The 16,038-nt window shown below is 30.7% G+C and overlaps 2 protein-coding genes across 2 annotated transcripts; one reads left to right on the top strand and one right to left on the bottom strand.

The window, feature by feature from the left end:
• Positions 1 to 994: 994 nt before the first annotated feature.
• LOC107491670 (H/ACA ribonucleoprotein complex subunit 3-like protein) lies at positions 995 to 2,437 on the bottom strand. Its single transcript, XM_016112552.3, has 3 exons — positions 2,238 to 2,437; positions 2,114 to 2,156; positions 995 to 1,242 (listed from the first exon to the last, which is right to left on the bottom strand). Exons 1-3 carry the CDS (start codon positions 2,289 to 2,291, stop codon positions 1,145 to 1,147), a joined length of 195 nt encoding a protein of 64 aa, XP_015968038.1. The 5' UTR covers positions 2,292 to 2,437; the 3' UTR covers positions 995 to 1,144.
• Positions 2,438 to 6,210: 3,773 nt separating this feature from the next.
• On the top strand, positions 6,211 to 11,025 carry LOC107491669 (uncharacterized). The gene is made up of 14 exons (XM_016112551.3): positions 6,211 to 6,371; positions 6,465 to 6,776; positions 7,310 to 7,484; positions 7,610 to 7,693; positions 7,782 to 8,023; positions 8,335 to 8,548; positions 8,866 to 8,945; positions 9,273 to 9,357; positions 9,503 to 9,634; positions 9,727 to 9,840; positions 9,942 to 9,992; positions 10,107 to 10,191; positions 10,423 to 10,479; positions 10,603 to 11,025. The coding sequence occupies exons 2-14, from the start codon at positions 6,556 to 6,558 to the stop codon at positions 10,689 to 10,691; spliced, it is 1,629 nt and encodes a 542-aa protein (XP_015968037.1). The 5' UTR covers positions 6,211 to 6,371; positions 6,465 to 6,555; the 3' UTR covers positions 10,692 to 11,025.
• Positions 11,026 to 16,038: the final 5,013 nt, after the last annotated feature.

The following is a 16,038-nucleotide window of genomic DNA, read 5'->3' as shown; positions in this document are numbered from 1 at the left end:
ATGTTTAAATGTTATTTCAATTTTATTATTAATGTTTGATTTTAATTTTATTCCTTACATTTTAATATGTTTTAGTTATACTCTTAGGTGAGGTAATATATGATGTGGCAATTCTACACTAACATATAACTAACACATGGCAACCATATGTTAATATATAGAGTATAATTGAATCATATTTAAAATGTCAAAAAATAATATTACAACAAATTAAATATTAATTTTTTTTAATTTTTTAAAAAATATTAGAGAAAAAATATATTCTATCTTTTATTAATTTTCAAACATACCAAATTTTAGCACGGCCTAGGCGTAGATCAACATTTTTAAACTCGAGTCAACATTTTTAAACTCGAGTTAAGCTCACCTGAACAAGTTTGGTAAATAATGTGCTTGTGAAGGCAAAAAGACGAATTTCGTCTTGTTTATACAATAATTTATTGATCAACTACAGATTTTTAAATATAATTTAAATTTGCACCAAATTAATTCTGGACGAGATATTATGAAGAACAAAAAGATAAATGTTTCATTTTTAAAATTAAAAAAATATATTCTAAAAAATAATGTTTCCATCATTGTAATAAGAAAATTTGTTTGCTTACTACTATAACTTATTAGAAATTGTTTTTAATATTCATAAGAATAAATTATATATACTTGTTTTATTATATAATTTCAAATTTTAACAATATCTTTATCATGTGAATAAATTATTCATAGAAATTAAACTTTAAAACCACAAACAAGCACGAGTAGACAATTCTTCATAACTAAAAAAATTCTTGAAACAAATACCACTAACTTTTTTTTGCTCTGGGTTGTTTTCTAGTACGTCTTTCCTTTCTGTTTTAGGATGAAATAATTTATTGTGTTTTATTGGAAAATTCTACCTTTGGTTTTAAAGTCCTACCTTTTCTCATGTCAATAATTTAATTAGTTTCAATCAATGACAATTATCTGCTTGAAAAAAAGAGAATATAACTGCCTAACAAAAAATTGAACAGCATATTGTATTTCAAAATTCATCATTTCACTTTAACATTTCACTATGACACCAGCATATATAAGAAAACACCACTAATAAAGAGAAAATTAAATTAAAATACAATAATACAGCAAGAGCATGTTAGACAAATCACTCTCAATACTTTGGAGGTGGTTGCTGGGTTGGTAATAATCCAAAACGCTTCTTCAGAAGCACCCTCTGCCTTGAATATTTGTCATCCGGTGAAAACCGAGCTGCAATTCAAGTAAAAAACCAAATAAAGATCATCAAAATACAAATAGTGGCTCATAATTAAACTTCCACACAACCAGATGTATATACCAAGTTCTAATGGTGTTACTATTGTTCCTCCATTAACTTTTTCCAAGGATGAAAGTTAGTTTGTTAAAATAAAAAACGACAGAGCAAATCAAGAACAAGCATACAGAATGATCCAGGTAGAGTGGTAGATTCAGCAAGGGAATAAATAAAATAAAGGAAATAGATCCTCTCAAACTCTGCAGTGGTATTGTAAAGTGTGATTTTCTTATAGTACAATATCTTCTCTGTATGTTTTCTTTTGGCATAATTTAAAGAGTATACAATGAACAACCATGCTAAGTGTCTACCAAAATCAACTACCAGTACAAAATACATATTGAAATATAAAATACATATTGAAAATAAATTAAACAACACTGGTAACTGATTTTGTGTATACATAACATTTTTGTACAATAAAATATCACACTAGACAATATCAATTAGAGTTATGTTATATGTGTATACCAAAATCAGCCACCAAAGTCAACCACAAGTATAAAATACATGCTGGAATATAAATACACATTGAAAATAAATTAACCACATATGTATTTATACACAAATACATTGGTGACTGATTTTGATGTACAAATAGCATTTTCCAAATAGTAAATCATAAATCATAAAATATAACACATTCAAAATCGTAATTTCTAACAAATTGATATTTACCATAACATGAACCCTAAAACCAGAATAACCAATAACCGCAATGTAAGTGTGTCAACATATATAGGAAAACTATCCACGCCACGATTTAGAAATTAAAACATGCATAAACATAATTTAAGAGGAAAATACCAGGGTGAGCAGATTGTGTAGCTAAGCCAAGCGGTGTTTCTTTCTGCATCGAGAGATGATAAATAAATAACGTAGAAGCATTACTTAAAATTGAATAAGCAGTTGAAAACATTATTTCAGTTACCTTAGTGGTGTAGACCTTGTCACCATTGTCGTTTATGTAAAACTGAAGATACATCGTGGCAGATGGCTTAGATCCCTGTCAAATTGAGGCAACAAATATTGTTTGAATAATACAGATATTGCAGAAACGTCTAGAAGCAACACGAACAGGAAAGAAGAAGAAGAAGAAGAAGAAGTCGCCACCAAGAGTGAGGAACGAAGGGTTTAAGCAAGGAGGAGTGGAGGACTAGGTGTATCATTGGCCATGTGGGCTTTTCTCCTTCTCAACTGTGGCCCACTTCCAATACATCATAGGCCCATCATGGCTTAATTTATTTTGAGACATTACACATAATAAGTTCAATAAAATGTGTTTTTAACTTTTAAGAATATGGAAGAAAAAAGAAAAATCTCAGGAGTAAATACTTTTTCGAGTAAACTGCTATTTTTATTAATTAAAAATAAAAATGCTGAAACTTTTATTTATAAAAGATAAAAATTAAAATTATATCCATAAAAGATCGATTTTGTACTACAAAATTATCTAAACTCTAAAAAAACTACCTAAAAAGTATAGATGTGACCATTTAAAAAATGTGCCGATAGTTCAAAAAACATAGTAAAAGCTTATAATTTAAGATATTTAGAGGTATATTCATTTTTAAGACTCATAAAAAATTTTAGATAACAACTAAAAAATATTAGACCATCTTTAAATTTTTTGAATTTGATATCTCGTAAAACCATTAAAATAAGGATATTGATTTCTAGCCTAAAGTTAGGCTTGGTGGCTACTTGAATAAGCCTTATATAAATAAAATTATAATATTTTTCTTTGTGTTATTTTAGTTTTTCTTCTTCTATATTTTTTATAATATAATTATTACTAGTTCTTAAATAGCTATATTCTAACATGTGTATTTTTTTTTTCTCTAAACCGCTTGTCTTTTATAGATTTCGTGTTTACTTATAAGGAATAGAAATCAATTATGAAACTTTTCTTCTAACTTTATCACTTGTAATTCGGATGATGAACGGAAAGTTTCATTATCATTACTTCTTACTATTATTGGACTATTTTTTTTATGTTTAATTCACTAAAATTTTTAAAATTCGAGTCATTATATCTTTTCAAATACTTATATTATGAGATTACTTTAGTTGATCAATAAATTTATTATCTTTAAAGAGAATTTAGCACCAGACTTATTTATTAGATTAAGTGGCGTATGAACAATTTTTATTGCTACACTTATCTTTAAAAGATTATAAAATGGAGTTTAAAATATTTTTAATTGCTTAAACAAAATTTAGAATGAGCAATGTTAGGGGGCTAGCAATTTTTGTGATTGTTAGCCATCAACTAGCCATTAATGATGATTTGATGGTATGAGATTGGTGTGAAATTTCATCCAATGGCTCACCTTTTTCTGATGGTTACATGTTGGCCGAAATTCAATAAAACTGCTGGTCCCCTAGACTTTTCCATTTAGAATAATAGCATAAGAATAAGGATAGTAATTATGAAAAAGAGTTTCTCGATTTGAATTACTTTTTTATATAGGAAGATTGATTTTTGTGTTATAATTTGTTCTATTTAAATTTCGAACTTTGAATATTTATGAGAGAGCGGTAGAAACACATTTTTTCTTCTAGCTTCAGTTTTTATTATTATGATCAACTGTTTCTTTCTTCTTCTTAATAAGGTGTTTAAATGGAATCCTCATAAAAAAAAAAAACTCCTGCTATTTATATATATCTCTTTATCTTAACTTGAAATATTATAAAAATGTCAATTTTGTATGATTCACAGTTATATTATAATTATTGATAATTAGTACAATTAGATGATTAACAATTAGTATAATATTCATTAAATGCTGATTTTTATATAATTATAAAAGAGATATTTTTTTAAAATAATAGAAGTATACATATTAGCATCAGAATGCATCACGTCAGTATTCTTAGTGCCAGAATGTAACCTCTTATAGAATAATATAATGATTATTTACTTACACTCGAACTGCTTTTTTTTTCTTCTCCTTTTTTCTCATATTTTTCTTTCAATATCATCGTCGTCACTACCATCACCACCACTATCTCTTCCTCCTCTTTCTTTTTTATTTCATTTATTTTTTTCTTTTTTTCTCTTTTTCCGTCGTTATCATTACCATTATTATCATCATCTTCTGATTTTTTTTTTAAATTAAATATCACACAATTATTTTAACGATAACAAACACATTATTCAGTTGTAAATGACTTAGAAATTTTTGATAAATGACACGCAAATTTTTTGTGAATGATACTGAAATTTTTGTGGATAACACAAAAATATTTAAAAGATCATAGGTTCAAAATTGACTCACTCAACTAACAAAATATATTTAAATATATTTTAGATTCAAAAGACACATTAAATTATTACAAATGACACAAAAATGACTAAATTTCTTATATATGTCTAATACCACATAATCAATTCAATGATAACAAAACACATTATTTAATTAGAAATAACACATGAATTTTTGGTAAATGACACAAGAAATCTTTAAAGAATCACAAGTCAAAAATTTAAATATATTTTAGAACAAAAAGATGCATGAAACGACTAAACCTCTTTTATATGAATTCAATACCACTCAACTAGTTCAATGATAAGAAAAGTACATTATTTAGTTACGGGTAAAGTATATTTTTTGTCCCTAAAGTTTGGCAAAAATTTAAAAAATACCCCTAAGTTTTCGATTTGCATCAAATATACTATTGACGGCTAAATTTTCAAAAAATTTAAAACCAATCTAAAAATAATGCATAAAAATTATGCTTGATTTGCTTGTATTGAGGGTTGTTCTTATGAAATTGTTGTTGAATTGGTTTTAAATTTTTTGAAAAATTAGCCGTCAAGAATATATTTGATGCAAATCGAAAACTTACAAGATAAAATTAAAACAAAATAAAATTTAGGGGTATTTTTGAAATTTTTGTCAAACTTCAAAGACAAAAAATATACTTTACCCTTAGCTACAAATGATACAGTTAAGAAATTTCGATGTCAAAATTAAAATTTTTTATGTCACAGTAAAAAAATTTTGGTGCTATTTTTCTAATAAATTCTGTACAATTCAAAATTCTTCTTCCTCCTTTTCTTTCTTTATCATCATTTTCTTTTTTTTTCTTTATATTCTCATATTTCTTGTTTCATCCTCTTAATAAGAACTTATGTCACGGTTAAAAAATTTGGGTGTCAAAATTAAGAAACTTTTTGCATAATGATTAAAAAATTCCAGTACTATTTTTTAATAAATTTTGCATAATTCAAAATTCATCATTCTCTTTTTTTATCATCATCATTTTTTTTCTTTTTTTTCATCTTTTCCTTCTTGTTTTATATTCTCATGATTCTTCTTATTTTATCTTTTTAATAAGAATAAAAAAATAATAAACAAAAAAATACATAATGTACAAAATCACTAGAAAAAGGAGAAAAAAACAATAACAACAAAAAATAACAAAAGAACGATATACGCAAAACAAAAAAGAAAATGCGTGATTCATAAATTTATTATGTGGGTTGTTTTATTGAATTTGATCAACTTGATTAAACTTAATTAATAAAAATATTTAATTGATAAAAATATTTAAATGTGCAGTGAAATCGTTAATTAAATTCATGTTATTATATATGAGATATTTAGACATGATATCTCTTTTTCCTAGTGAATTTAATACGACAAAATTGGAGGGAAAACTCATATTAGAGAACACAAGGCAGAACATATAAGAAATCAAGAATGTATATGATAAATTATAAGAATTTCTCAGAGTCATATGCTATACTTTTCCATTATAAAATGTCCCCTTCAATTTTCAATTTAATTAATTAATTAATAAAAAAAAAAAGAGAGAGAAAAATAAGGGGTTGGAAAACATATATAAATTTGGAGTTGTATCTCCTTCGTTCTTCCCTTCACTCCCAACTATTAATTACATGGCATTCCGAATTCTCTGCTTATTCCTACAAAAATCAAACGCATTATTTCTTCCCTCATTCATATTCATACAAATCATCTTTTTCTTTCAATCCAATTCTCTTTTGCGGTTTTTGGCTTCTCATATGCTCTGAAACCACGATTTTGACGTAGAACATGTAAATATTCCTCATTGTTTATATACGAATTGATGATTGATATAATGTTCAATACAGAAAATCATTTGCATGATCTGTGCTCGTATTTTGTAGATTGATTGCAATTTTGGTTGAAAACGATGAATTCTTGTTGATTGCAATTGAGGCGCTGTTGGAGGTTGTGGAAAACAAATAGAAAGAAGCAATGGATTCTGCAAGAAGTTGGCTTCACAAATTTCAGCCACGAGAGAAAGGGAAGAGCGCTAGCAGAAGGAAAGAAGGTGACGGAGAAGAGGATAATAATGGTGCTCCCATGGATGAAGCAGCTCTTTCAAATGTCACAAAGCAGAAGGTTGCAGCAGCCAAACAGTATATTGAGAATCATTACAAAGAGCAAATGAAGAGCCTTCAGGAAAGGAAGGAGCGGTATATATTTATATATATATGCTTTTTTTTTTTTTCAATCTTATCCATGTTTTAATTAATATCATGTGTGTTTGGATGTGAGACTCTTTGTTCTATAAGGATTGTGGAAAGTTGGAAGATTTTAATTCCTAAGAATTTTAAAACTAGTACCTCAATGACTCTAGTAGGAACCAAAGTAGTTAGAATTTAGTGAGTTCTAGCGTCTAGGTACTAATTAGCTCTTAAGCTTGAATACTCCAAATGGTTGCTGTCGCTTTTGTTGTTAACTTACTAAAGTTTTGGCATTTATTAGGCAAAGGTAGTGATATAATTAGAATCGAGCATCAATGGATTTTTGAGTTACTGTTAGGAGTTTATATTGTAATTTTCCTTTGAGGTACAATCCAATATCACCTTGGTGATAATTACTATTTCCCCTCCTTGCTTGGCTAAAGCATGTAGAAATTATTATTATATGTACATGATGTTGATTTTCATTATCCTAGTTGTATTGGAAACTTTTTTAAAATTTTCTAATACTTCATTGGTGACAGTCGAACCATCTTGGAAAAGAAGTTAGCTGATGCTGATGTGTCTGAGGAGGATCAAAACAACCTACTTAAATTTCTAGAGAAAAAAGAAACTGAATATATGCGCCTTCAGAGGCATAAGATGGGAGTTGATGATTTCGAGTTATTGACCATGATTGGCAAAGGTGCATTTGGAGAGGTATCTATGAGCTTATTATAAGTAATTGACATGCTCAACTATCCCATCTTCTTCCTATTCATATTATATACATATCCCTGCCCTCCAACAATTATGATTTCTTCTGAAGTTTGAAAATGTTGCAGGTTAGAGTATGTAGAGAAAAGACAACAGGTCATGTATATGCAATGAAAAAATTAAAGAAAGCAGAGATGCTTCGTAGAGGCCAGGTTTTCAGATATTTTCTTCTACAAAAGAATAGCTTTTATGCATTCGAAGTTGTCATTATTTTTCCATAATGTATCTCAATCTTTGTAGGTAGAACATGTTAGAGCCGAGAGAAATCTCCTTGCCGAGGTTGACAGCAATTGCATAGTCAAACTTTATTGTTCTTTTCAAGATGAGGATCATCTGTATCTTATTATGGAGTACCTACCTGGTGGGGATATGATGACTCTACTTATGAGAAAGGACATCTTGACTGAAGATGAAACCCGTTTTTATATAGGAGAAACCGTTCTGGCTATTGAGTCTATACATAAACACAATTACATACATAGGTATCTACAGACCTGTCCATTTACTTGATATTAGCATAGTATACTCTGTTATGCTAAATAAAACTATTCTATGTAGGCTTAGAGTTGAATGAGAAGTAGTATAAAAAAATAGATTAATTATGAAATTCATTGGTAGAGATAAGTCGTTTAATGATTGCATTCCATATAGTTTTGAGTATAATCCATGAATAAAAGTTGTTTGATGTATGCAAAAAGGGGATTTGCTTACATTTGTAACCATAGTTTTTTAGTAGTTGTTTGAAACCAAAACAAACTTGATCAATATAAAATTTCAAAACTTTATGTTGCAGGGATATTAAGCCTGATAACTTATTGCTCGATAGATTCGGACATGTGAGGCTGTCAGATTTTGGACTTTGTAAACCATTAGACTGTAGTACACTTGAAGAAGCAGATCTTTCTGTAGGTCAAAATCTTCAGGGATCTGCACAAAATGATGGCACAACTCCAAAACGCACACAACAAGAACAGTTGGAACACTGGCAGCAAAACAGAAGGACTCTTGTAAGTTCATTAGTATTTTGTGTTTCTTTGTCGTTCAGTATGACAGTGTGTACAATTGAGCAATGTTATACATCTTGCCTTTATAATGCAAGAGAAGGAGCCATGAATATTTGGTAGTAGTTGGATAAAGATTATGGGTGGTTGAAATATCAAAATTCTTTGTATCATCTTTTTCCACTTAAATCTAGCAATCAGTTTCTAGCGAACTTTTTAGTTTAGAAGTATTTTTCTGGTGCAAATTATAATTCTAACTATGGTATTTTCTTTTTCATCTGACGAAAACATGAAATACTTTTTGTGCCTTTATCCCTATACAGGCCTATTCTACTGTTGGTACACCTGATTATATTGCTCCAGAAGTCTTATTGAAAAAGGGTTATGGGATGGAGTGTGATTGGTGAGTTTAATAATGTGAATTTCCATTAAAATTGGTTTTATTTTTCTTTTGCTTCATCAGTCGTAGGTGAACACTTTGTTACTTCTTTTTTTTACCTTGTGTCTTTAATTTAAGTATTAAGAAAGTGAGCCTTGGAACAATAGTAAGATTGCTACCTAGTAATCTGAAGGCTATTAATTTCACAAACTCCAAAATAACGTGCTGCCTTTTCATTAAAATACTTTGCAAGCGTAATGATTTTCGTTCATTTATAGAAAATACTTGTAAGTTAAATACTTCTAAGTTGCACATTTTATCCTGATATGATGATTGTTATCAAATTCCCAGGTGGTCACTTGGAGCCATTATGTATGAAATGTTGGTGGGATATCCACCTTTTTATTCTGATGATCCAATGTCAACATGTAGGAAGGTAATATTTATTATCAAAATTTTTACTGATTGTATATTTTCGAATATTATTTCGATTTGCTCAAATTTTTTTAAACATGGATCCCATTAGTTGATTGTAAACATAGGAGTTCATAGGTTTAACCATAGTTTACTATTTTATGCAGATAGTAAACTGGAAATCTCACTTGAAATTTCCAGAAGAAGCGAGACTATCTCCAGAGGCTAAAGATCTTATTAGTAAGCTTTTGTGTAACGTCCCTCAGAGGCTAGGATCAAATGGTGCAGATGAAATAAAGGTGTTGTATGGTGTGTCCTTTTCTATATTCTGAGATTTATTATATAGAAATTTGAATATAGAGGTCACCGTTTTCATGTTTTCCTTCTATAGGCTCATCCATTTTTTAATGGTGTTGTTTGGGACAAGTTGTATCAAATGGAAGCTGCATTTATTCCTGAAGTCAATGATGAGTTAGATACTCAAAATTTTGAAAAGTTTGAAGAGGTATTTGAGTCTTTTAGTTTCATGTATATTTTATGTAGCTACATATCCAAGGTCATTTCATCTTTGATATATTTCCTCATTTTACTATTTGGCATCAACAGTCAGATAACCATGTTCTGAAATCAGCATCAAGATCTGGTCCATGGAGAAAGGTAACCTTATATGTTTATTTATTAATGAGAATTATCTTTACTAAGTTCTCTTCACAATTGCGATATACTGATATTGCTTATAAATGTGCAATAATTAATAATATTATGTCACAGATGCTTTCATCTAAGGACATGAATTTTGTGGGATATACATACAAGAACTTTGAAATTGTCAATGACTATCAAGTTCCTGGAATGGGTACATTTCTTTTTTCTCCTCTTATATTCAAATTTTGATCTATCACTTTTTTCTCCTTTCATATATCATTAGATAATATTACCTATCATTGTCATGTATGCATACAACTTTGTATCCAATTGTAAAAATTCAAAGGATGTAACGAAAAAATAATCATAACAAATAAAAATGAACCCGTGAAGTAATAAATATTGTTCCTCTCAGTTGATTTTGCTTTTGGCTTTCTTATAGCTGAATTGAAGAAGAAAAGTTCCAGATCAAAGAAGCCATCCATCAAGTCACTCTTCGGTATGCTATACTTCTTTCTTTGCATTGCTTTATCTCCAAACACGTAGTTTATGTTGTCCATTATACAACATATAATTTTGCTTCTTGTTTATAACACTAACTCTTTCCACTTCATCTTCATAGATGTTGATCCTGAGGGATCAGAGTTGTCCGAGGCTGTAGATGCATCTGCAACCAACCAATCAGAGGAATCCCATAACAAGAATGAATGAATATGATGATCTACTTACCATGCCCATGTGTTAGTATTATATATCATTCTTAGCTAAATTGATTACTTGCATTGGTGGCTTGAGGAGAGGCATGGAGAAATTGTTGTCAAGTTGGTTTGGACAATTCTTGAAAAGCTTTGTTAGTCACACCACTCACCATATTGGATTATTTTAGGTTTAATTACTCTATTGGTTCCTATAGTTTTACCAAATTTTTAATTAGGTCCCTATACTTTTTTACCTTTCAATTAGATCTCTACACTACTTTTAATTTTGTAATTACGTCATTTTCATGTTAAAAATGTTAAAATTAACATAATATTTTTACCAAAATACATACATTCCAATATATAATTAAGTTTTTAATTATAAATACCTTCAATTTGTGAAGAAATATTCAATTAATTCTAATATTTTTTTACACTAGGAATGATTTAATTATAAAATTAAAGCAATGTAGAAACTCAATTGAAAGAAAAAAAAGGTTTAGGGACCTAATTAAAAATTTAGTGAAACTATAGGAACTAACAGAATAATTAAACCATTATTTTACTCTCTATTTTGTTGTCAAATATTCATGCTACCCTTTATATAATATAAGTAGATAGAAATAACATGTGCTGTATATTTGGTGTTATTCTTTTTTTTATTCATTTATTTATTTATTTTAAGTTATAGCAAAGCATTTGTTGGCTTGGTGGATAACTTTGTAGATGTGGAAGTTCGCTTTATCTATAATGAAGGGCTAGTTTTGTTTTTTATTTTTGGACTGGACAATGAAAGGCTAGTTTACATTACCAAATTTGAGCTATGTAAATTAAAATTAATGAATATAGATAGTTTATGATATATTTATTGTTGCATGTATGCCCAACGAGAAAAAAGTTGAGTACCATCGGATTTACCATAAAAAATAAAATAAAATCTTACGATAATTTAATTACTGTCGAATTTATTATAAAAAACAAACAGACAGTATAAATCTCACCGGTAAATATTTACCGTCAGAATTTTTTCGGATGTTGTAATGGATTATCGGCTCGGAAAACCAATTAATTACCGGTGGATTCTTCCGACGGTATTGTTGGTGCCAAAAATATTTTTTGCGCACTATTACTGTCCGATTATTCCTACGGTGATTCTGACTATAATGTCAATTTTTTTTAATTTGAAATAAATAGTCAATTTTAACTTTAAATTTAAATTTTTTCACACAATTAGTGGTTCATTCATAAATAATGAAAAACTTTTATCTAAAATAAATAACATAATGTTCAAATAAATTAAAAGTCAAGTGCATCAATAAATACAATGAAACAATAAAATGAAAAACTAATAATTACAGATCTAGGTAGTCGTCGTCGTCAGTCCTGTGGTCTTGAGTCGGCAGCGCAGAAGGCGGTAATGTCCGTATGCCACCAGCAGCGGTGCGGCCACCAGCAAGGTCGATGCCAGCGGCGTGCATCTAGGCTTGGTAAACCTCCATTTGAGCCTCCATACACTGCATCCGCTCCAGCGACTCCCTCTACTCCAACCTGAGCTCATCCGTAGATGTCACGCGGTTGAGGATCTTCTAATACTTCTCCTGATAATCGTTAAGCTCCTAAGTCTGTTGTTGAAGGCTTCGTTAGAGCTCCTGCATCTACAGCCTCATTCCTCGGCTCGACAGCTGGTGGAGCCTAATGACAGCCTCAACATGGATGTGCGGATGCTACTAGCGAAGATCGACCCCATCCTATATACGCGATTCTTGTACGGTGCTGAGGCGGTCTCATGCCAAACCGCATCGGGATCGACAACTGCATCTCCAATCGGTGGCGTCCTCCCCACCTTGCTGAGACTGCTGAGTCGCGACCTCTAGTATCTATTTATAGGATTCGTGTAATTAATACAAGTTATTGTGATTAGTACGCCGACAGATATACAGTTACTCTCTAATAATTTTATAGCAGAAGATAATCAAATGTATGTTTACTCACATAATGGTCTTGAGACCGCTGATCATCAAATGTCTCTTTTTTCTCCTTCAGCATGTGGGTGTACTTGAATGTCTCCCCTAATATCGCTTCGCGATCCAGTGACTTCGGTTGCACATGTTGCATTGAAACAATATGATTAGGATGCCTAGTATTGATATGCAAAAGAATATACCTAAGTTATTAACAAAATTAAAGTCACTTTACATTCCAGCCTGACCTTCATCTTCATGAAGGTCATTGAGCTGCCAGTATACTTGGACGACTTGACCGAAGCTCTGTTAGCTCTGTTGGTGAGATGTCGATGTCGGAATCCCTCATCGATCTCCCAATAAACAAACAAAGCCTTCTTTATGTCCGGTCGAAGCCACTGCCTCCGATGGTCCCGCCCCTGACGAACATCATCCAACATCTGCTGGAGCCGCCGATCCATTCTATTGTCGAATATCTTCCTGATGGTAACGTCGTGCTCAACATCCCACCTAAAGTGCAACTGCAACAAAGAAACTTTAAAATTAGTTAAACAAGATAGAAGATATAAATTAGCTAAAAAGATTTGAACATAAAAAAAAATTAATTACCGCCCATTTTTGAAACCATCGCTCTCTGGTCTCTGCGGGAATCTTCGTGTAGCTGGGCTAAGGATGATTGTACATCAGCTTGATGACATTGGTCATCTCCTGAGTACACGCATTATTGTTTGGCGCAAACATAATAACCCACAAACAAGAATCAACCTAAGTCCACTAGACAAGAATCAATTAGTAGGAACTTTTATCAGTAAAGTTAATCATAATCATTGAAACCTAAAATCACAAGCCAGCCAACCAAATCAACCTAAATTCACTAAAAAAAATCTATTTTCAGGAACTTCCAGCAACAACCATAATCATTTAAACATGAAACACTAAATAGACAACCAAATCAACCTAAATTCACTAGACAGGAATCAATTATCAGAAACTTTCAGCAACAAAGTTAACCATAATAATTGAAACTTAAAAATACTAACCAGTATTCAAACCTAAATCTGCTAAACTAGAATAAATTTTCAGGCACTTTCAGCGATAACCATAAACAGAAAATATATGAGACTCAACTTGATACTTATTTCGTGCCGCCATTTGGTCAAATCTTCAACCGTACAATGGGAGGTGATGGTGGGGCATCTGCTACTGGCTCACTGTCATGGCTAGACTCCAGGGCCATGGCATCTGTCGCTGGAGGCGGCGTCGATGTGGATGCGGGCTGCTAAGCAGTAGTAAGTGACGTCATCACTGTAAGCAGAGGCACGTAGTTGGAGTTAGGGGCCATGATGAACGGATGGTCCACTAAATTTGCAACCTGTGGCGTCACCGGGGTGGTCAGAGTAGAAGGAGAGGAGGCAGAAGTTCCAGGCTACCGAAAGAAACCTTTCCTCTACCCGACCACGGCTACGACCATGTCCAGTAGCCTGATTCATAATACCTCTACCTATTGATATGTTTATAAATATCAAATTATCAAATAATCTCAGCAATGATTTCTCAGCAAAACAATCATTAGCGCAGCAATTAACACAATTAGACAATCCTAAATATTTTAACAATTCAAAACCTAATGTGTATTGAATCTAACCTAACTTAATCAACCTAAATCTCCTAAGATTAGAAAACTAAACTAAACTATCTTTGAAATTGATTGAAAATTAAAATTGAAATTCTAATCAAACTTAAACTAAATTAAACTAAAATTAAACAAATCAAATTCCATAGGGTAAAGTATATCAAACTTGCAATATTAGGTAAGAAATCTCAAACATTCAAAATTTAAAAACATTAGTCAATGGAAAAACAAATCAAATTCCATCAATGCAAATAGTCAAATCAATAGGAGAACAAGTAATGATTTCAAGAAATTGACCAAACTTTTCAATAAAAAGTATCTTGAGACATATTTACAAACATTTGGGATCAAAAGTCATAAACAACATAACTTAGCATTAACAAGTAATCAGTACAACATCAATTCACAAAATTTAACATTAATGACACAAAATAATCAGCAGTGTTGATCATAAATTCATAATTCATTAGACAACAGTCTAGTTAATTCAAAAGAGCAAAATAACAAAATAATATTTAACACAATGAATGAACACAATCAAACAATTAACTAAATAAATTCAGCAACAATTTCTCCATTAATTGAATCAGCAAACTCATAATAGTTTCAGACACTTTTAGCAATAATTCAGAACCTATAAATCTAAACTAAACTATCCTAACCACTAATCTACTAAAACAGAAAATTAAACTAACTAAACTAATTAAACCAATCTAATGAACTAAAACTAACTAACATAATTTGAAAAAAAAAACTCCAAAAAAAGAACCTTGAATGTAGCGTGCAGAAAGCAACGAAGAAGGATGGAGGAAGGCAACGGCACTAGGTTGTTGTAGGCGCTAGAGGTGGTGATCGTGAGCCACCGGAGCAGGGAGCTATAGGCTATGGGCTAAGAAAGGCGAAAGGAAAAGGAAGAAAGGACCGCGGCGGCGCTGAGAGGGAGTGGAAGAAGGAGAAGAAGGAGGCGTCGGCGGCGGCGATTGATGGTGACAGAGAGGGGGTGGCGACGACGGTGGTCTCGGCGGCGACAGCAGCTGGAACGCAAGAGAGAGACGGATGGTGGTGGTGGCGGTGGTGAAAGTTCAAACGAGGGAGAAGAGATTTGTGATTTGAATTTACGCCACCTTCTTACGGTAAATTATTGCGGTTCACCAAAATGTATCGTTTTACTAATAAATTGAGTTATCGTCAGATTAAATTCAATAATAAAGAACGCGCTAATTTAATTTATTTTTTTTAAAATTATTGGCAAATTTATCGTCAAAAAACAGAATCCACTGGTAATTAAAAAACTTTATGAATTCGACGTGGTTATTACTAGTAAATCCAACAATAAATCTACCATTATTCTATAACAATAAATTTGATAATACTCAATATTTTTGTTGCAGTGATGCAAAGCATTTTAACACTTCTTCCCTTATTAATTTTTGATATAATCATTTAGTCATTGATGATTATTTAGTGTAGGAGATCTTAATACTTGCTTGACTATTTAATTCATGAAAAAACTTGGAAATCCTAATATATCTTCTTACTTATTTTCTTAATTTTTAATTAAAAAAGTTTTAAATTTTTTAAAATAATTTTAAAATAACGTATATAGTTAAACTTTTACTCATTTGAATATTAAAAAAATGAAGAAAAACTCTTAACCATTATTCTTAATATATATATAGGGACATATCTAAAGAGGACAACCATAGGCCTCCAACCCTCCAATTCTTTTAAATAAAGTTAATAATTATAAAGATATAGAGTTATTA

The sequence above is a fragment of the Arachis duranensis genome, chromosome 6 (genome assembly GCF_000817695.3).
Source record: "Arachis duranensis cultivar V14167 chromosome 6, aradu.V14167.gnm2.J7QH, whole genome shotgun sequence".
NCBI classification, from domain to species: Eukaryota; Viridiplantae; Streptophyta; class Magnoliopsida; order Fabales; family Fabaceae; genus Arachis; species Arachis duranensis.
The sequence above is the reverse complement of the archived record's forward strand: the minus strand, read 5'-3'. Positions and strand labels throughout refer to the sequence as shown.